This window comes from Mesoplodon bidens (genome assembly GCF_964165515.1).
Source record: "Mesoplodon bidens genome assembly, chromosome: 9".
In the NCBI taxonomy this organism is placed as follows: Eukaryota; Metazoa; Chordata; class Mammalia; order Artiodactyla; family Ziphiidae; genus Mesoplodon; species Mesoplodon bidens.
Genome location: NC_138166.1, coordinates 25,268,384 through 25,291,732, shown reverse-complemented (window position 1 = coordinate 25,291,732; position 23,349 = coordinate 25,268,384). Strand labels below are relative to the sequence as shown.

The 23,349-nt window shown below is 35.5% G+C and overlaps 1 protein-coding gene across 1 annotated transcript; it reads left to right on the top strand.

Moving 5' to 3' along the window:
* Positions 1–13,927: 13,927 nt before the first annotated feature.
* Positions 13,928–15,101, top strand: LOC308622415 (translocon-associated protein subunit alpha-like). Its single transcript, XM_081243850.1, has one exon. It carries the CDS (start codon positions 14,008–14,010, stop codon positions 14,866–14,868), a length of 861 nt encoding a protein of 286 aa, XP_081099976.1. The 5' UTR covers positions 13,928–14,007; the 3' UTR covers positions 14,869–15,101.
* Positions 15,102–23,349: the final 8,248 nt, after the last annotated feature.

Here is a 23,349-nt window from a genome sequence, read left to right as displayed (position 1 = left end):
CAAATAAAAAATAAGATAACACTTAAAAGTTAAGCACTGAATTTTCTACAGAAAGTTATTGATTTGACTGTTATTTGCACGAAGATTGTTGACATGTACCATCCACCATAGAAGGCAGTTCTGTAACAGAAGCCTAAGCATCTATGGAATGTCTGTAGTTATCTTAAACCAGAGATGATGATTTAACTTGAGCAACTGCAGAAAGTTCATTTACATATCACTCTCTGAAGTGTGACTTTTCATTTAGATCAAATGAATATTCTTCCAAAATAACTTCACACATTTTATATGTGTGTTTTTTTTCTTTTTTTTTCTTCTTCTTCTTTTTTTTTTTTTTTTTTTTTTTTTTTGACTATGAAGTAACATGACTCTTTCAATGCATTGCAGCCTTTAGCAAGTAAGGAACTTCACAAACTGTAAAAGCAGTATCTGTTTTAACCATACTGTCATTAAATGCTTCAAATAGAAAATCAATAACATAAGTTCCAATAGGGATGTGATTTTTTTTTTCCACCAGATTCATGGAATAAAATTTCATTCTCTCAAAGATGAGATATCTGAGATTCTTTTACACATTTTTTAAAGTTTAGTAAAAGGTAAATAAAACTGTCCAGTGAGGGAGCATAACCTTGGGAAAGGCATCTACCTTTGGTTGAGAGCAATTTCTCAGGAGGCACTTATCTGTGAGTTGTCAGCTGTCAGCTGTCAGCAGCCAAGATTACTCCCAACTGTAAAAAGCAGTACCTCAATTGTGAATGGGGTTCCAGATCCACGGCACCCCATGTCCTGTTCTATTTGGATTCACTCCTTTCTTGTCAAAAGACAATCCATGGAATGGGAGAAAGTACAGACTTTGCGAATCTTATACTTGGTAAGAGTCTTGTAACAAAAATAACCCTTACAATTCAATGCTAAAAGACAAATAACCCGATTAAAAATGGACAAAAATAATTGAATAGACATTTTTCAAAAAGGCATACAGAAAGTATCAAGGAAGCACATGAAAAGATGCTCAATATCATTAGCCACCAGGATAATGGAAATCAAAAGCATAAATAAGACATCACTTCACACCCACTAAAATGGCCATAATCAAAAATTGAGACAATACTAAGTTTTGTTGAAGATGTGGAGAAATCAGAACCCTCAGACACTGCTGACAGCAATAGAAGAGTTCCTCAAAAGGTATTTACTTACCATATGACACAGAAATTCCACTCCTCGTTATATGCCCAAGAGAATTTAAATTATATGTCCAGACAAAAACTTGTACGCAAATATTCACAGTAGTATCATTCATAAAAGCCAAAAAGTGACAAAAACCTAAATGTCCTTCATCTGATAAAAGGGTAAGTAAAATTTGGTATAGCCATACAATGAATGAGATATTTAATGACAATAAATTAATGAAGTATTGATACAGGCTTTAAGATGGACAAACCTTCAAAATGTTACCAACATGAAATGGGCAGAAGATGTAAAGAGACATTTCTCTAAAGAAGCCATACAGATGGCCACGAGGCACATGAAAAGATGCTCATCACTGCTAATTATTAGAGAAATGTAAATCAAAACCACAATGAGGTATCACCTCATACTGCTCAGAATGACCATGAACAAAATGTTTACAAATAATAAATGCTGGAGAGGGTGTTGAGTAAAGGAACCCTCCTACACTGTTGGTGGGAACGTAAATTGGTACAGCCACTATGGAGAACAGTATGGAAGTTCCTTAAAAGACTAAAAAGAGAACTACCATATGACCCAGCAATCCCACTACTGGGCATATACCCAGAGAAAACCATAATTCAAAAATATACATGCACCTCAATATCGATTGCAGCACTATTTACAATAACCAGGACATGGATGCAACCTACATGTCCATTGAGGGATGAATGGATGAAGATGTGGTACATATATATACAACTAATATTAGTCGTGAAAAAGAATGAAATAATGCCAGTTGCAGCAACATGAATGGACCAGGAGACTATCAAACTAAGTGAAGTAAGCCAGACAGAGAAAGACAAATATTATGCTATCACTTTTACATGGAATCTAAAAAAAAAAAATGATACAACGAACTTATTTACAAAACAGAAGTAGGCACACAGACTTCAAAGACAAACTTCTGGTTACCAAAGGGGAAAGGTGGGGAGAGGGATAAACTAGGAGTTTGAGATTAATATATACACACACTATTATATATAAAATAGATAGTCAACAAGACCTACCATATAGCACCGGGAACTCTGCTTGATATTCTGTAATAACCTATATAGAAAATAACCTGAAAAAGAATGGATATATGTATATGTATAACTGAATCACTTTGCCGTACACCTGACACTAATGCAGTATTGTAAATCAGCTATACTCTAATATAAAATAAAAATTAAATTATAAAAAAAGACCACGTGTTGTAGGATTTCATGAAATATCAAAATAGCCAAATCAATAGAGACCACACAGTACTGCCTAGAGATGGGAGAGTGAGTGAAATGAGTGTTGACTGCTGATGAGCATGGGGTTTCTTTTGGGGATGAAGAAAATGTTCTAAAATCGGTTGTGTTGATGGTTACACAACTCTGTGAATACACTAAAAAATTGATTTGTACACTTTAAATGGATTAATTTATGGTATGTGAATAATATCACAATAAATCTGCTTAAAGTATTAATTTATTCTTTAATCAAAGTGTTCAATGAGTAGAATGGTGCAATATTTAGCTTTTAAAGCTTTTGAATATTGCAGTTTTAAAAACACAACTTGCAAACAATGAGACCTACCTGACAGAAACCAGAAAGAAAGTATAAAACATCAATACATTTACAAATTTTAATATTTAAATTATAGAATTATGCTTTAGAATATCTTGAATTGCATGCATATTCTTCTGATAGAACTGCAATATTTAACTAATTAAATTGTTCAAATGAGTAAACCTACAATCTGTAAGCATCTCAATTTGAATAAATATTTATAAGAATAATGGAAACATTTTTCATGAGGTTTATCTTGTAAAAAGTATTTCTTGAAAATGTAATTCATTTACTGACAAAAAAAAGTACATAATATGACATTTTTGATTGGAATACTTATAAATTTTAATTAAAAGAAAGCATTACAATTGAAAGGATCCTCCAAAAACCTGAATTTGCTATAAACTTATAGAACGTCTATTTTCTCAATCCAAAATACATTATATTTTAAAGGAGACACAATTGTACTGTGTCAAAAATTTTAAATTTATTAGCTAAATAATGAAACTTTGAATAAAACTACAGAAATGTTGTGAAATTATAATCACGAAATTAAAATGCCAGATTATAGAATTAAAAAAAAATCAGTGACAGGGTGTTAATCTATATCTTTATCTATACTATATCTATATCTATTTATATCATCTATCTATATATATATATGTATCTCTCTATGTATAGCTAAGAATCTAACTTAATTAATTGTATACCAAGAATATATTCTGATATTTTTAATATTCAGAAAAATAAATATAAATGAATTTTTAAAATATTTTCATTCAAAATACATGGATATATGTTCTCTTCACTTTTTAGAAAAATGTTTTGTAAAAACGTTTTAAACTAAATGCTCTTAAAGGGCCACCAATATAATAGCAATGTTTCATTGATGCACAAATCATCATTTAAAAAAGAATATAACTTGATTTTAGTGCCTGCCTTCCCTCTACTTCAGGTGGCCACCTTCAGCTGATCTTGTTCCCCAGCACCCGGAATACTTTTCACTTGTTACCAGTCCTGCCCTTCTTAGTTCTTCTACTCAGTTGGTATCGACCATGCTTAACCCATGACAAGAAAACTATAGCTCCTCTACTTGCGATCCAATAAAGTTTTCCATATTATATGATATTGCTTATATGTGGAATTAAAAAAAATGGGGGGTACAAATGAACTTATGTACAAAACAGAAATAGAGTTACAGATGTAGAAAACAAACTTATGGTTACCGGGGGTATGGGGTGAGGGATAAGTTGGGAGATTGGTATTGACATATACACACTACTATATATAAAATAGATAACTAATAAGAACCTGCTGTATAGCACAGGGAACTCTACTCAATAATCTCTAATGACCTGTATGGGAAAAGAATATAAAACAGAGTGGATATATGTATATGTATAACTGATTCAGTTTGCCATAAACCTGAAACTAATACAACATTGTTAATCAACTAGACTCCAATAATTTTTTTTAAAAAAGAAAACTCTCTCTGCCTATATCTGCCTCTTTCAGTCATGGGGGAGGGGGCAGGTGGTACAAGGTAACATTTCTGTTTTCTTGATCCAATGACTCCTGCCTCCTTGACAATCCTCTTCAGTCAATTATCTCCTCTTCGACTACATTTTGTACTATCCTCTTCTCATTTACTGACTTCTTCAGACATGCTCAGTTTTCTTTATTCAAAAAACTAAAAAACAAAAACAAAGAAACAGCACTCAGCCTTTGCCCAAATCATTCCCTCCATCAGTCATCCTAACATTTCATTCTTTCCATCATCTATTGCTCATCTATCATCCAACCCAGAGTTTAACTTTTAACTTACTAGCCCTGCTTTCTTACCAACTTCTCATGTACCTAATTTATTTCTATCATGAATCCCCAGCAAATTGTCAAACTAGATAATATTCTATTTTTTTCAGTTTTCTTGCTTTTCCCAGCTTCAATAATAATCTGTTGCCTTCTCCATTCCCTCTTTAAAATCTCACTCGTCACTTCCACAACCCACTCAGCATTATCCTGTGTCTCCTCTAGCCTCTCAGGCCTCGCCTTCTTCATCACCTTCATGGGCACACCAACTTCTCTTCCTTTTTAAATTTAGCCACTGCCTTGGCTTGCCAATTCTATACCTTCTCTCCTTATTCACTAACAAAGAAAGTTAGCTATGGGATTCTACTTAAATCTTCATCTCTAGCTTTTACAGCTTTTCTGATTGGTGTCTCATTCCCTACCTGCAGCTTAATAATTTTAACCATATGCTCTGCTATGCGTGTGTCAATCGTGCCTGCCAATGAAGCACTGCATGCTTTGAATAGTCAACTCCTTTTCACTGCCCTAATCGTGTCAACACTGGAGTTTTCTTTCACTCTTGCTCCTTGTTCTCCTGTCCTTACTTTGTGTTCAACAATATGAGGTCTAGAATAATGTTCACTTAAATCTATCTCCCTCCCCATTTCCAATGTCACCTCCTAGATTCAAAGGCTGTTTCTTACTCAGATTTCTGTGCAGATGAGATATCACTACACTTAAGGGGATTTTTAACTTGGGATAGAACATATATATTTGTAATAATAATTACTTGTGCATATTAAACAATCATTTTCTTCCTTGAGTCATGAGAATAGGAGGAAGATGAAGACTTTGAAAGGAAAATGGCAAAATCCATAGATAAAAGGGTCTACTCCTGAAATCTTTCTGGGGCTATAATGAAGCTCTTTCTCTTTTTAAAATTTAGAGTAAATTTATTAACTGACACTTGGATGCTTGCATTATCTTCTTTCTTTTTTTTTTAATTTTCTTTTTCCCCCCCAGGTTTATTGTGATATATTTGACATATAACATTGTGTAAATTTAAGGTATACAATGTGATAATCTGATACACATATATATTGTGAAATGATCACCACAATAAAGTTAGTTAACCTATCCAACACCTCACATAGTTTTGCTTTGTATGTGTGTGTGTGTTTGTGTGTGTGTGATGAGAACATTTAAGATTTACTCTTTTTTATTTTTTATTTTTTAAACATCTTTATTGGAGTATAATTGCTTTACAATGGTGTGTCAAAGATTAACTCTTTTAGCAACTTTCAAGACGAAATTTCAGCGCTGTTAACGACAGTTAACTATAGTCACCATGTTGTATATTAGGTCCCCAGAATAAGAACTTATTAATCTTATGAAGTTTGTATCCTTTGACCACCATCACCCATTTTCCCCACCCACCCAACCCCAATCTACTCTTTCTTTCTTTCTTTCTTTCTTTCTTTCTTTCTTTCTTTCTTTCTTTCTTTCTTTCTTTCTTTCTTTTTTTTTTTTTTTGCAGTATGCGGGCCTCTCACTGTTGTGGCCTCTCGCGTTGTGGAGCACAGGCTCTGGATGTGCAGGCACAGCGGCCATGGCTCATGGGCCCAGCCTCTCCATGGCATGTGGGATCTTTGCGGACTGGGGCACGAACCCGTGTCCCCTGCATTGGTAGGCAGACTCTCAACCACTGCGCCACCAGGAAAGCCCTACTCTTTATTTCTATGAGTTCAGTTTTTTTTAGATATCACATATAAGAGAGAACATACAGAATTTGTCTTTCTTTGTCTAACTTATCTCACTTAGCATAATGCCCTCAAGGTCCATCCATGTATAAAACCGTATTGAAGACATACATCCACCATTTCTCTGATAGTGAACTTGGGAAGAATTATGAAAATTACATGATGAGGAGAAACTAAATATATCATTAAAGCAAAAAACTGGGAAAAGCTTCACAAAATTGGGGATGTATGGTAAAACTGTGAAACATTAATTTTTTTTTCCTGATTTATTTGTCTCTTTGGCTTTGTTGTAAATAAGGCTAGAAAGATATTTCTTCTAAGGTAAGATATTTTTTCTAAAACATTAAGTTATTTGCCAGCCAAACATATTTTTGGTCGTGCATTCAATTTTATATATACTCTTGTTGGAGTGGGACTAATGAGAAAGCAGAGATTAAGGAGTACATGCAAAAGTTAAATCAGAAGAGAAATACCTTTATAGGCGAAAAGTTGTTTTGAACATATTTGTCTATAACCCACTTTCAGATCCACATTAAAATTACCAATGCATAGAGAAGTAAAGAGAGGGGAGTAAGGCTTTCAACTGCACTAGAATGAGGTCCCTCTTTTCTTGTAATCTGATAGAGGACAGTGGCTCTCAGAAGGCAGTAGAGGAGACTCTGGTAGAACTTCCACATGACATGGGAGTGATAAGGATTAGAACAACGTGTGGCCTAACACCAGCAGTATAAGCATCACACAGGAACTTGTGATAAACACATTCTAGAGCCCACCAAGATTTACTGAATCAGGAATTCTGGAAGTGGGCCCAGCAATCAGTGTATTTTAACATGCTCGGCAGGTGATTCTGCTGCATGCTCCAATCTGAGAGACAAAGGCAAGGTGTGGACTGACCTACAAAGAAATATCATTCAAACTCTCTTCCTCCCTGCAGCTCAGTCCCCCTAAAGGGATGCATGGGTGTTAAACCAAAGATTAAACCAAAAGGGTGTATCCAGGGCTTTTGTCTGAAATGAAATAAGCACCAAAAGCACTCAATCCCTTACAAATACTCAACTATTTGAGAAAGAGCTGGAAGTGGACAGAGCTGAATGAATAATGGGATGACAATATTCAGGTATGTTTTCTTCTGTGCTGATCAGCCAGGGAGCTTCAGTGTTTTGAAAGGTTCCAACAAACAAAGGTGACATTGCTCCACTAGGAATCTGGCTGAGCTGGAGCAGCTTATTCCTGAGAAGAACTAAATATTGGAAGCCATTATAGACATAAACACCCAATGGAATTTGGAATAATGTGATCTTGTCTTTTATGAGGTTGTGGAATTGTGAATAGTCATAACTTCCACTGAAAAGTTTGATCACATGAATTAAGAACCGAAAAGATATTTACACTTACTGAGTCATTAATTCCACATACCCAAATTTATCCTGAGGAAAAATTCATGTCAAAATTGTATCCAGGGGCTTCCCTGGTGGCGCAGTGGTTGAGAGTCCGCCTGCCGATGCAGGGGACGCGGGTTCGTGCCCCTGTCTGGGAAGATCCCACATGCCGCAGAGCGGCTGGGCCCGTGAGCCATGGCCATTGAGCCTGCGCGTCCGGAGCCTGTGCTCCGCAACGGGAGAGGCCACAAAAGTGAGAAGCCCGCGTATCACAAAAAAAAAAAAAAAAAAAAAAAAAAATTGTATCCAGGACATGTATCATCATTTACAATAACACAATTTAGAAATTACATAAACATATAACAACAGAAGCTTGGCTACAAAAACAAAAATGATACATTCATACAGTAACATACACCACTAAAATTAAGTTCTCAAATAATTTTTTAAATATATGGGATCATCTCTCATGCCATAAGGTCAAATGTCAATGCAGGAACCAAATCTATCTATATTGCATGTTCACAATTGTACACATAAGGTTGTAGAGAGACAAAGAGAGAGAAAGTAAATCATATAATCCAAAAAGTTAGTGGTGTTTATATTTAGAAAAAGGAATCATGTTTCATTTTTATTTTCATCCTTTAAAATAGTTTATATTGCATTTTGCTAAACTTACTTTATGATAATTTAATTATTTTATCACTACCCTCATGTAGTTTTTACTATTTTTATATTATCTTAGTTTATATTGTTAATTTAATTTCTCCACTGTTATAATGCTTTTATCCTTTAGCTAACTAAAGCATAGCTAGGTTTAATCTATAACTAGGTTTCAGTTATTTATCTTAACTGAAATTATATTTTTAAAATTTTTTTCAGAGTTAAACGTCTTACTAGAGACCCTTGAAGAAAGAAAAAGATGAGCAAAGCAGCAATAAAAAAAAAATGATTCCAGAGAAAATTTAAATAGATATTAATAAATCAGAAAAGGGAAATCAATATTTAGAATTCAAGAACTTTGAATAATAGATGTTAGGAAAAAAATGACAGCATTGTAATCAAATATACATTTTAAGAGAACTTGGTAAAAATGAATAAAGAAATTGGCTTTGAAAATTAAAAACAAATATTTCAGGTAAACTTAATAAAGAAAATAATATATTTTACATTTCAAGGATTAAAAAGGACTACTGGAAAAAATATTTTAGATAAATTCATAGCAGTTTTGTTATTAATTGCTCTTCCACTCAAGGTCAGAAGAAAATGAATCAACAGTTACAGAGTAAAGGTGTGTGTTTGTTCAGGGGTAGGGTATGTCTTTTACATTTTTTAGAAATCAGATTTTTTACATACAAAAGTGAAATGTAAACATTTATATATCCTTGCTCTTATCTGGTGTAAGAAAAATGTCCAATCAGTCATAGACTCTGTGACTGACCCTGACCCATGATCAACCAGGCAAACACCCGCTGGGATGGGAACTGTCCCATCTCCCATTCCCTTGTCATCCATCCAGCCCACAAATATCCATTAAGCACCTGCTATATGTCAGGCATGTCCATGATCTATTGGCCCTTATATTCTGGTAGGGAGATAAATAAGTTTAAAAAGTACAAATAAGTGGCTTAATAATTTTAAATATAGTTGTCTTGTTGAACCTCTATTTTGCACTAGATCAAGATAATTTTAAGATTATCTTGATACCTCTCCTGTAATATCTGAATAGCATAAATTTGGATCTGTGGTATATTTGAGCAATCACTAATAATTGCTAGCAGTGTGGCCCTGGACAAGTTATTTATTTATTGGGGTTCACCAATAAAAGTAAATATCTCATGAGGCTGTTTCAAAAATGTTATCAGATAATGTTTATACAGTACTTTTATCAATGTCAAGAATATGTATATATATATATATATATATATATATATATATATATATATATATATATATTCAGTAATATTCTTATTATTTAAAGGTACCTCTATCATGACACAGTTAACATTTACTAATAATAAGATGAATATTAGAAAATAAATTTTGATATTGACTGAAACAACAGAAACCACATAAAGCAACACTTTAGTTTCCCTCCTGTTCACTTCATATCTTGGTGCAAATGGAAAAAGAATAATCATTCATCAACATGAAAGGGCGTGAGTATGTGGGTGGGCTGAAGCAGCTGTTTTCTTCTGAGTACCATCCAATGTATTGCATGTGATTTGGTTAACTTATCCAGACATGAATAAATATCATTGCTATGTGATTTGTATGCTCCAAAGAAAATGAAATCAAAAGGGCCAAAAAACTATCATTCTTACACATCTTCAATCACCGCTTTCCTATTATCATAAACACAGAGCTAGAAAATGCTACCAATTATAAAAGCTCAGATAAGGAACAAAGTTGAATGTAAATTACAATGATAGGGTCTGATTCTATAGTTGAAATAGAAGGAAGAGTTGTGGATATCTCGGAAAGATCCATCACCAAGTGTCAAAAATGATTACACAGATGGCAGGGAGGAACTATCACACAGAAGTTAGAGGGACTAGAAGTGGCTTGATGACAGAGTTTTCATAACTTGTGTTTAGAGTCTTCCTAGTTCTGAAGAAAGTTTAGAGGACAGATGAATTCTTTAGCTATAAAAGATTTTAAAGAGACAGCTCCTGTGTTTGTTCAGAAGTGAGGAACAGAAGCCTGTTCATGATGGTCTAGAAAGCAAAAATATAAAGTCAGGGAATGTCCAATGTGAAATAGGCTTAAAGATATTGACACTTTGCCGAGAAAAGTTAATGATTGTGGTGGGGCCATGGAAGGTGGTCCGTGTGAGGGGGTCTGTGCATAGGAAAATCTGAGGCAGGAAAAGGAGAGAGTTGTCTCCCAAGGAAGAGGGTAGCAGAGGGAGAGCTATAAGATGTCACGCTCAGGGAAAAGACCTTAGATGTCATTCAGGCTTGACTTACTAAATCAACTAAAACTCTGCCCCATGTAAAATCTTGCAAAAGTTGCTTAACTTCTCCAAGATCATGCATAGTCGATCATGAAAAATAACCCTCTTTATAGACTCCTGAAGAATAAATGAGTTGATGTATCATGACCAGAGTACAATGACTCCCATATATTAAGCTCTCAGTAAGATGTAGTTGTTATCACTATAATTACTGCTATGATGATGATGATGATGATGATGATGATGGTGATGTGGGTGCTATGTTGGAAGTACGGTGGCTGATTTGCCTCCTTCATAGTTGTTAATGGACAGCTCCTGTAAACTGGAAATGATATAATGAGTCTTGAATATGGACATTAAAGAGCAGTCTGTTAGTCCCCTCTAATATGTCTTCATTTAAAATTCTATGATCTGGCAACTGTTACCTAAGCCCTTTTCAGAAGCCTGCCTGGTGGAATGCTAGCTCTTCAAACGCTAAGCCAGCAGCACAGAGGTGGCCTGATAAGACAGTGCAGGGAGCAATCCTATTTCAGAGGAGCTGGTATTTGACAAGCATCTGAAGTCCCAACTTGGCTCTCAGTGAAATCTAATCATTTCCCTGATTGCTTTCTAATAGCTCTGAGATGAAGCCCAGCAGGCTGCTGGCAGCTCCCTGCACAGGAGCACTGAGCTGGTGGCACAGGAACACTGAGCTCGTGGCACAGGTGACCTGCTGGCTCCAACTACCAGAAGGCCTGACTCAGCAGTGAGAGCAGCAAAGACACGGGGCTGCAGTTAATCACATTTCTTAAATGAAGACTCTGTCTTCCCCACCTGTTGTTTCACTATTTTTTTTCAAAGATACAACTTTCCTTTTTTTATTCTATTTATTTAGTGGAATTTTAACTTTCCTTTCTCAAAGAAATCTAATAGAGTTGTATATCATAATTAGGACATTTTAGAGAGAAACAGACACATGAGGTTCATACAAAACATTTAAGTACTTGGTTTACTTCGGTTCAAAGGCCATTTCAACTATGACTTGTCTTCCCCTGAAAGGAGACACGGGTTTGAGCCCTGGTCTGGGAAGATCCCACATGCCGCGGAGTAGCTAAGTCTGTGTGCCACAACTACTGAGCCTGCACTCTAAAGCCCACGAGCCACAACTACTGAGCCCTTGTGCCACAACTACTGAAGCACGTGCACCTAGAGCCCATGCTCTGCAACAAGAGAAGCCACCACAATGAGAAGCCCATGCAATGCAACAAATAGTAACCCCTGCTCGCCACAAGTAGAGAAAGCTTGTGCACAGCAACAAAGACCCAATGCAGCCAAAAAGAAAATAAATTAAAAAAAAAAATTTAGACAAGAGCTCACATGTTCTGTGTTAGTGTTAAGGAAATATTTCAATATTTTTTTCTTAGGAAACACATGTATGTGAACATTGATTTTTTGTCTTAGCCAAGGATCTAGAGAAACTTCTAGTAATGAACTCCACCACTAGTAAATCAGTGTCAAGGTAATTGGAGACACATCAAGGTGCCTGGGTGCCTTTACTAGGTGAAGTAAGAAGCCATTCTGTGCTTTCATTTTAAACATTCCCAAAGTTGAAATACCACTTAGTCACAGTTTCTGAAAGCCCTGAAATAACAGAGCAATCACTTTCATTTCAAAAAGAGATATCATGATCAAATTTAAAATTTGATCCAATGTATGAAATTTACATCTTTAACTGCAAAAAAATGATTTATTTAGCCAAAATATGCATCATTAACTTAATAGTTTACTCCAAATGGAATAGTTAATGACATATTCCCCTTTTCTAAATCATTTGATAATATCAAATAATCAGAAAAGTTTTTCACGCTAGGGTTTTAAAAAGGTAAAACACTATCTTTTCCTAGACCACTGTAAATTCACAGAATGGTTTTCATTCTAATTTGATTCTTTTGATGTATTTTGGGCATCTTCAACAAAGCTTTTGATTGTCATAGAGTGTTATTTATTTATTTATTTTTGTCACAGGTTATGATCTTGTCCAAGAAGAGGATCTCTATTTCTCTCACCCTCAAGCAAAGAACCCCCTACCAAGTGTCTTAGTTTTTGATCATTGGAATGGAGGACAATTGACTACAATTGTCCATGTTTGTTTACCATACTTATTGCAAGAAGAGTCCTAATGGAAAATCTTGTCCGTTGTAACATTTCAAATTGTTCTACTTTGTGGATCCACTTTTACCCTGACTCTTAACTGGTTTGTATTTAAAATGGATATGGAAATCCCTTGAGATACATTTTTGAGGTTTATGTACACAGAATGAAATTCTTTTGAACCACAGTGAATAGTTGCTTTGCTAATGGAATCCTCTGTGGAAGCCATATTGATATTCTAGCTGCCCCAGTTTCAGTATGTGTCTGCTTATATTCAGACGTAAAGGAAGCATTTATATATTTTTCAGAGATAACATAGTATTTGCTTCTCTGGAAAAAAAATAAACAATAAGAGAAACAAGTAACTTATTCTAGCAAAAAGAAGAATATATTCTAGAGTGGCATTATGCATTCTAATCTGCACGTAGGGAGGCATAATTCTAGTCAACTATACCAATCACAGACTATCGTCAGCTAGTCAAATATAGGCCATTTCACGTGGCACAACTTATTTCCATTGTTCATGAGAGCACTTAACACAGAGCAGGGCTCAGAAAATGCTTGTTGACTGAATACTCATATGTTAAGCACCTGCCATTCAAAAGTTTCCTAAAATCCCAAATTAGAGGGATGCTTTCCATGAGCAAATTTCACTTGGCTTTCCAGTTTCTCCCAGATTGAGTTGGCTATAATTTTTGGATTGCATTTTCCAATGAAATGCTCACAGTTTGGTTTTATTCATTCATTAATTCCACAAATATTTGTTAGTTGCCTATGATTCTAACACACTATGCTAGATGCTAAAACTATAATTCTGAGTAGGACAACTGTGATGTCTACCTTCATTGATCTTAGATGCAAACAGAGGAAAGAGAGGCAGCTAAGTAATTTTATGAATTTATATTCGTGATGAATTCTACAGAGAAGTATGTGAGAGTATATAAAAGGAAACTGCTATAATCTAGCAGGCTACAAGAAGACAAAAATGAAATAGGAATCAGAAAGAAGGTTAGCATATTGTAGAAGCTAAACAAAGGTCAGTGTGTCTGGAACACAGAGGCTGAAGTTGAGCTGGGACCAGGTAAGGTGTGTAAACAGTCAGATGTCAGATCATGCAGAGACTTTATTGTCAAGATGGAATGTGGGCCCGGATGAAGAGTAACGCCATTACCGCCGGAGCCGCCGAGAGCCGCTGCGGAGGGGGACCGGACGCCGGAGCGACCGCGCCATGAAGCCCCTCCCCCGCCTGCTGCTGCTTCTCCTGCTGGTGTTACCCGCCACTCTCTTGCTCCGAGGCCGCCCAGGAGGCTCATTGGCAGCGGCTCAAGATCTTACAGAAGATGAAGAAACGGTGGAAGATTCTGTAATTGAAGATGAAGATGATGAAGCAAAAGTGGAAGAAGATGAACCCACAGATTTGGCTGAAGATAAAGAGGAAGAAGATGTATCTGGTGAACCTGAAGCTTCACCAAGTGCAGATACAACCATCCTGTTTGTGAAAGGAGAAGATTTTCCAGCAAATAACATTGTGAAGTTCCTGGTAGGCTTTACAAACAAGGGTACAGAAGATTTTGTCGTTGAATCTCTAGACGCCTCATTCCGTTATCCTCAGGACTACCAGTTTTACATCCAGAATTTCACGGCTCTTCCTCTCAACACTGTAGTGCCGCCCCAGAGGCAGGCAACTTTTGAGTACTCCTTCATTCCCGCAGAGCCCATGGGTGGCCGGCCCTTTGGTCTAGTCATCAATCTGAACTACAAAGATTTGAACGGCAATGTTTTCCAAGATGCTGTCTTCAATCAAACAGTTACAGTTTTTGAGAAAGAAGATGGGCTCGATGGAGAAACAATCTTTATGTATATGTTCCTTGCTGGTCTTGGGCTTTTGGTGGTGGTTGGCCTTCATCAACTCCTAGAATCTAGAAAGCGCAAGAGACCCATACAGAAGGTAGAGACGGGTACCTCGAGTCAGAGTGATGTTGACATGAGCTGGATTCCTCAGGAAACTTTGAATCAGATCAATAAAGCTTCACCAAGAAGGTTGCCCAGGAAACGGGCACAGAAGAGATCGGTGGGATCTGATGAGTAAATGTTCTTTGTGAAACAATTCGGTCTTTACTTAACCCGCCCTAATGTTTTTCGGCCTGATGGGAATTAGTGCAGAGAAGCCATATCACCATAGAAGGCAACTACTACTTATGTGTGGACTGAGCAATCAGAGTCTGTGGCGATAACATTGCTGAAAATGCACTGCATTTATTTTTCTAAAGTAACAAATTTGGTTTTTTTAAAACCATTAAAATCTATGTGAGTGTGTGTGTATGTATGTGAGCAGTTGGTCTTACCAGAATCATTGTTGAACTATCTGAAGCATGCCTTTAGAATACTAAATATAATGCTATTGTCTCTTCCTTTTGGACATTTTCTGGCATTTTCCCCCAAAACTCAGCATTTGCCCGGTATGACTGTAGATGTCCTGCCTTGGACTGTTTTTTTAAAAAAACAATGTTTCTTCTTTAGAATAGCACAAATCCCGCTTGATGGCACACATTTGCATGTTGTTGCTGTTTTACAACTAGTATTCTAAAGGCAGGAGCAGGCGTAGCTGCTTTTTAGCAGAACTGTTTTTGGTATTTTGCTGCTGTTTACTATAATGCGTACCTTCCGAGACCTTCCCAGACCTTCCCAAGTAAGTTCAAGGAATTTGGGGATCTCTAGCACCAAAATTGTGAAACATGAAAATTTTGGTTTTGATATATAAAACCAACTTCACTCTCTTTTTTTAAAAGAAAAAAGGTACATATGTGGAAACTGAGTGTGTCCACTGTTCTATTTCTGGCCCAAGAGATAGCTCTGGGATGACTTTTAGACCACTCTGTTTTGTTTTTTTAAGAGAGCATGCTTCTCTCCTTAATAGAAGCATCTTGCTTTAGAAAAGTTGCCTTGGTCTACAGACTAAGCAAAATTCCAACTCATCCTAACCTGTTAGAGTTGGATAATTTTTAATGGTTAACCAATTGTTTTTGATCTAATCTTTGGGGTATTTTGGTTGTTGATTTTTTTTTCAAGTTAAATCTGAAGAACTCCAAGATTTTAGGCACTTAAGATATCAGAACCAAAATTAATTGGGCTTCATAAAAATCCCTTAGTTGCCCTTGCCCTAGGTAGTAAATTAAGTTTGGCGTTATTGTCAGGCTGGATAAGCAGCAGAGTAAAACAGTACGAACACATCCAAGGCTTTTCCCTCTGTCTTCAAGTCGTGTTCTCCCACATACATCTTGTAAGGGAATGGTAAATGAAATTTTAGTAGCTGTTTAATTCCTGATCTGTCTTCATTATAATGAACTGATCCCTCTTTGCTATAATCCCCACCTGCACCCATGCCCACACAAAAAACAATGAAACAACACAAGTGAAAAACCTTTCCAAGTTGCTTAAGTCCTTAAACATCTGAGCCAAAGACAATGACAATAAAACAAGTTACTGTAGGGCTTACCTGGTGGCGCAGTGGTTGAGAGCCCGCCTGCCGATGCAGGGGACACGGGTTCGTGCCCCGGTCTGGGAAGATCCCACATGCCACAGAGCGGCTGGGTCCGTGAGCCATGGCCGCTGAGCCTGTGCATCCGGAGCCTGTGCTCCACAACGGGAGAGGCCACAACAGTGAGAGGCCCGCGTACTACCAAAAAAAAAAAAAAAAAAAAAAAGTTACTGTAAAGCTGTTAACTGCTTTGCAAGTAGGGCTAAGGTGTCAAATTAACTATATTGGCACTGCTGAGCTATAAAGCTTTCTATACCTGTAATATAAAGTGTTTGAGTTTTTAATTGGGCTGTATGATCAGTAGTTTATTTTGGAAAGCTCTGTGAGCTCTAAGAAACTGCATGGTTTTTATTTGATGTAATATAGGAGACCCTCCACCTTCTCAAGGAATACTGATATATTTCAAAACATTTTTGTGACTGTCCAAATTTGTGAAATTACTAGGACATAATGAAGTAAGGTGTAATCAAGAAATTTAAATGACCTCTACAGAGCATTTTATTGAATTCCTGGTGATACTTAGGCAATGGCAAAGCCACGCTGAGTTACAAGTGCCAGGCCTCTAACTCCTGAGTAATCTGCCTTATATGCACTAGACCTTCCATATCTGAGGTTCAAATTAGCGCACGGAAATTATCTGTCATGTTGTATTTTTTAGCATAGATTGGGAACACAAATTCTTGAGTCCTCAGACGCCAGGGGTTTCTCTGTAGTGTCAGTGTTTAACAGAAACTAACTCCATAATGAATGGAATTCAATTCCACACATGGTTTGTTCAAGCACACTTACTTAATAAGTAGCCTGTTTTTTAAATGTCTTTTTTAAATGTAAATATTGGAAGTTTTTATTTGTTTTGATATATTAATTTGCTACACCAACTATGGTTTCAGAATTCATCTTTTGAACAACTTGGTTCCAGAGTCTGTAAAATGAATTGAGGATCTTGTGTATTAAGCCTGTCATTGGGACGTGTGAGAATAATGTGTTCATAAAGCATGGATCTCAAAAAAAAAAAAAAGATGGAATGTGGTGTTCTATGCTGATAGCAATGGAAATATGTTAAAGTAATTAAGCAACATCAGAGCACTCATCAATAAAGTAAAACTTTTAAATAAAATCCATCCTCTTTATAGCAACAAAGAATCAGATTCTAGAATGCATTCAAGAAAAGAATGGGAGGCCACCACAGTAGTTGCAGCAAAATGATTTGGACTCAGAAAAGCTAGAGCTATGGATTGAATGTTTATGTTTTCCCCCAAATCTATATGTTGACGTCCCAAACCCCCTCCATGCGATGTTATTTGGAGGTGGGACCTTTGGGTAGCAACCTGATGAATGGGATTTCTGCTCTTATAAGAGAGAACTGGGAAAGCTCTTTTGCTTCCACTATGAGAGGACAAAGCAAAAAGAGAGCTTTCTATGACCCAGGAAGCGGTTCTTACCAGGCACCGAATCTACCAGTGCCTTGATCTCAGACTTTCAACCTCCAGAACTATAAGAAATAAATTTCTGTTGTTTTGTAAGCCACTCAGTTTATAGTATTCAGTTATAGCAGGCTGAATAAAGACAGATGGAGAAGAGGAAATATTTTAGAGGGAAATTTAGTAGCTGAAGTTGAGTGAATCTGGTTTCAATGTGCAGATAGAGTAGAGTTTCAAGGTGTTTCTCAGATTTCTAGATGGTTTTGTCAAGGAGACTGTCATCAAGTTCAAGGACGAGGGTTCACTGAGAAGTTCCTTTTTAAAACTATTGGATTGTAATATTTGTGAAAAATTCAAGTGATCTTGTTGAATAGACCTGAGTACTCGATACAAGAGCTCAAGGTTGGTTGGTGATTTAAATTGTTAGTCAACTGATGTATAACTGAGGCTTTGGTGGGAAAGTAAATTTTCTGAGAATCAATAGAGTAAAAAAGAGATTGAACTGAGTTCTGAGGAACTCCAATATTTAAAGGTGGGGAGAGCTAAATGAGCTACCAAAGTATATCTTGATAGCAGCTGACAACAGTGATGGTCAACAATTGCATGTTTTTTATAGACTCATTTGCAGGTCAATGTCATGGTTGCCCTGCCTTGAAACTTGCTGAGTTTTATTTAAACAGCAGGTCTTCAAAGTAGAATCGAATTTATCCAAGGTGCACCTGTGAAATTCATTGTTTGAAAAAAACCCTGTTTTCTGAATTTCCAGGCTTCTGAATGTTGAAGTTATAACAAAGAAAGAGAAAATGACAGTTAAAAAAATCTAAAGGCACTTTTAAAAAATCTAAGTAATTTCTAAACCAGTGTAGAACACCATGACCCAAGGGCCTGTTGTGGCATCTCTTGGGGACCTACCATAAGGTCTTTAGAATTCTGGGCAAGACTTTTTCTCATTTGGTTCCTTCTGCAATTAAAGATGCAAACTCCTGCTGGACATTAATTCCCTTTTGCTGTCTTACTGAAATAAGATGACCAGGAAAATTTCACTTGAGGATTTTTTTTTCACTTTAATAATATTTTAAATAAACCAGTAAACTGTCTTTAAACAATATGTGTTTTTATTAAATATGGCTATTTTCAACAAAATACAGCATATATGTTAAGAAAGGAGGGTTTCTCAAACTCCACATTATTGACAATTTTGCACTGTGCTCTCTCAGCAGCACCAGAAGCCAGGAGCACTTCCCTCCCCCTAGTTGTGATAACCCAGGTAATTCCAGATATTTCCAAACATCCACTTGGGGGACAAAATTACCCCCAGTTTAGGGCCACTGGTATAAAAATAATGATGAAATTAGCACCAGGATCCTTCTCCGCCTAGCCCAAGAAATATACCACTGTCTTCCCTTTTAATCCTCCAGGCCTCTCTTAGCTTTCTTACTGTTCTCCACAAATTGGAGGAAACCAGCCTCTTGAATTCCCCATCTTTATTACTTTAATTTTATCCATAGTTATTCTGGTTTTTTCTGCAAATTTGTTCAATTTCAAACATATTTTCTAGTTGTGTATGTTGTTATAATTTATAAATATTGAATCACATTAAACATATCATTCTGTGACTTGCTTTCTTCAGTTAATTTTATTTTCCTGAAATTTAACTATGTATTGTGTGGCTAAATTTCATTGACTTGCATTTCTGCATAGTTTTGTACTGTACGAATAGACTATACCTTGTTTACTCATTCTACAAGGGACATTTAGTTTGTTTCTAGCTTGTGGGTAATAAGTGATTTTGTTCCTAGGAACAATTTTGTTCTTACATATTGGTAAATATTTAGAAGTTTATCTAGAAGAGTGGTTCTCAGCTGGGGGCAAGTTTATCCTCAAGGGGACATTTGGCACTGTTTGGGGACATTCCAGAGTATACCATCTGGAGAGTATTACTGGCATCTAGTGTGTAGATGTCAGGGGATCCTGCAATGCACAGGACCACCATGTCCCCAACAAAAAAATTCTCCAGCCCAAAATGTCAATAGTGCCACTGTTGAGAAACTCTGTCCTAAGGCACATGCCTAGAGGTTGATTAGCTAGGTTAACAAATGTATGCCTTTGAACCTTAATCAGAATGCCTAATTGCCTTTCAAAGTCGTTATTTGCATTCTCACCAACAGTGACTAAGAAGTGAAAAAGATTTATAATCCATTTGACAATATTGTATTTCTATTATTTTATAAATTTTGTGGTGTAAACCAGAATTTCACTGTGACTTGTATTTCCTTAAGACTAATAAAACCAGTTATATTTTATTGTTACTAAAGTTATATTTGATTTCCATTGTATTAATTGCTTCTCAATTTTATGTAAGTGCTATTTACACGTGTTGGATACTAATTCTTTCTGCTTTATATTTGTTATCTCCCAGTTTGTGTCTCACCTATTCACTCTCATTATGATGTCTTTTAATGAGCAGTAGTACTTAATTTTGTGGAATTAAATTTACTAATCATCTCATTTATTGTTTAGACTTTTGGGGTCTTATTTAATAAACCTTCTCTCACCTTAAGGACAAACAATGTTTTCTTATATCTTTAGCTTTTCTTTTTACCTGTAAGTGTATAATCCACTGTGAATTGATTTTATATATTGATTATGATAAAATTCTGATTTAATTAATCATTCATACTGAGAACCAATTGATTCAACAGCATTTATTAAAGGTTCTGGCTCTGTCCCAAAATACAACAGTAACCTCATTATAACTAAAGTTTTGTATTTTCACTAGTTTCTTTAAGGCTCATTTTTCTGTTCCAACTGAAGTCTCAGCCAGTAACATTCTGTTTTTATTCCTGGAACTACTATAATTATATGACAGGCCTTTTCCCCAGATTTTCTCTTCTGCTTCAGGATTGAGTTGTCTCTTCAAGGCTTTCAGTCCTATAATATTGGGTTGGCCAAAAAGTTCGTTTGGGTTTTTCTGTAAGCTCTTACAAACGAAGTTTTTGGTCAGCCCAATATTTAGAAGCAGCTTATCAACTTCCAGTCCCCAAAAAATTCTCTTGTGATTTTGACTGGAATAGTATTAAATCTATTAATTAATTAATTTTGAAAAAGTTCCATCTTAAAATATTGAAACCTCCATGTTTTTAGCTTAAGTCTCCTTTAATCAGTTACAGTAGTTTTATATTATTTTCTACATAAAAGGTCTGCTTGTGTTTCTTTAGATTTATATTTAAGTACTTTTTGTTCTTCATTTAAAATTTATTTTTGAAGTTTATGTTTCAAGCTTATTTTCACTTATAAAAGTTTAATTGCCTGAGGTGTATTGATTTTAAGTTCAAATTTGCTAAACTTTCTTGCTAAATTTGCTAATTAATCTTAACTTTTGACTCCTTTCTTTTTTTAAAGCCATATCTCTAATGTATGAGGAAATTCTGTTGGCTCTAATTGCAAAAATTGTCATTAACTCTGTGTTATTATCTGATTGCCAGTCACCAATGCCTCTCCCCTAGATTATGACAATGTTTTCTTGACTTTTCTCCAGTTACAGCAATCAGCTTGTTTCTTTCACTGGGATGTCAGATTGTGTCATTTGCCGATTCCAAACTCTCTATTGTTCCCTATTGCATTCTGGATAAGTGCCTAATTCCTAATGCTCTAGGAGGTCTGAACATGCCTGATCCTGCCACTTCTTTTCTGCATCACCTAGGAGTCTCTTCTCCTTGCTCCACTGTGCAAGGGAAATTGTCTTCCCAGCTCTTCCCAACATGGCACTAGACACTTTGTTCCTCTTTCCCTCATTTTGTTCACATATTTATTTTCAAATATTACTATTCAGTTAGTTGTTTCCTATTTAAAATTCCCTCCTCACTCCACAACACTCTTTATCCCCTCACCTTACTCTGTTGTTGGTTTTGTGTTGATGCTATTTTTTGGTTTGCCTGTTGTATTTCATATCCTTTAACATACATGTGATATACCTTTATTATTTAAGTATCTATGTTATGTAGCTCCCACAAGGGCTGCTATTCTACTTTGTTCACTATATGCTTGGTATTATGGGAGATGCTCTATAAATATTTTTTGAATTAGTAAGTGACTGAGTTAGCATATTTATTACTAATGGCTTTTTAATATATAACTACACATTTTTTTTCATTTTTTTAATGTAAGTTAAATTTAAGACTATACATGTCTGTCCATGTAATGTCTTAACAGAATTCCATAGTTTGGATTTTGGAATGTGCAGGGAGCTAAAGTAAACCACCCACATCCATACAACTGATAAGAAGTCACTAATTTATGCTGCTTACTATCCATCAAGTTAAAATGTTTACCAAATAATTTTATAGTTTAGTCTAATGTGACATATCAGATCAGAAATTCTTCTTAGCAAAGTATACACTCAAACTAGAAGAGAAAACTGAAAAGTTATTGTCTAATTTACCTTACATGTTATATCCTAAATTTCCTCTTTATTAGAACTTTCATTGATCCCAAATAACACATTAAGATCTCTTTCAGAAGTTATTCAATGAAACACGCATTTAATTAGTTAACAGAATGAATTTTTAATTGGAAATTAAATAATTGAAGTTCACATGAATGTTAAAATTCACTTCTGCTTATCTCTGTTTCTCCTAAAATCCATGTATTAAGTTGTCTTTGGAAATAACATTGACTATTAATAAAGTTAGTAAGTACAGAGTATTTTGTTAAATCTCACATGTAGAAAGGGAAAATAACTCAGACCATTGATAGTGGAATGAATTAAAGATATAATTTATTACCCTATTTGCTTGTGTTATGATTGACTGTGCAATGGAATATTATAGACTTGCTAAACAAAACAAAAGTAAAAATATGATATTTTTATGTTGTTTTTTAGAGTAAGTTCTTGGCCTTGAATTATTTTTAGTTATCCTCAAGCTAGCAATATTTATTTCACTTTATTCAAGAAAGAAATCTCACCCTGTTACTATTAAAGAATCTCATTGTAATTTACAAGGTCCACAGATCAGAGGCCAAACTAAAAACAAATTCAATTAAAAATGCTAAGTGATTTGGACATCGCAATTGACAATTAGAACAGAAAACAAAGTTATTTAGAGTTTACCCTAAAATTCTAGTATGCACCTCTTAAGGAAAATCTACATATGGTATGGTGGGCATTCTATCCAGAGAACTGGAACAGAGAAAAACAGATGAAATATGCATTGAATAATCATTCTTTCATAGTTGGAAACTAAATTGAAGATCACAAAAACCATGGTATTTTACAAAGCAAAATTACCCAAGCAGTCCCCATGCTTTTAGTTTAATGTTAGTAAAAAAAAAAAAAAAAAAATTGCCTTTCCTAATGCACTGAATTGCCTTCTTTGACTAGATGAGACCCATGAAATGCATGAAATTGTGTGTGTTTGTGTGTATGTGTGTGCATGTGTGTATGTTTGCTTGACTCTCACAATACTCAGAATGTGATTTTGGCCTCAAATTAAGAAAGGATATTTGTTTGTTTCTACTGGTATGACTTCACTCCTTTGTTTTTATTATTATTTTTGAGGCAGGGGGGAGCTAATGTGTTTGCTTCTCTAGAAACAACTTTTCTCATTTGTTG

Excerpts from the sequence above, each read along its gene's own strand:
- LOC308622415 (XM_081243850.1), top strand. The coding sequence starts at position 14,008 with ATGAAGCCCCTCCCCCGCCTGCTGCTGCTTCTCCTGCTGGTGTTACCC.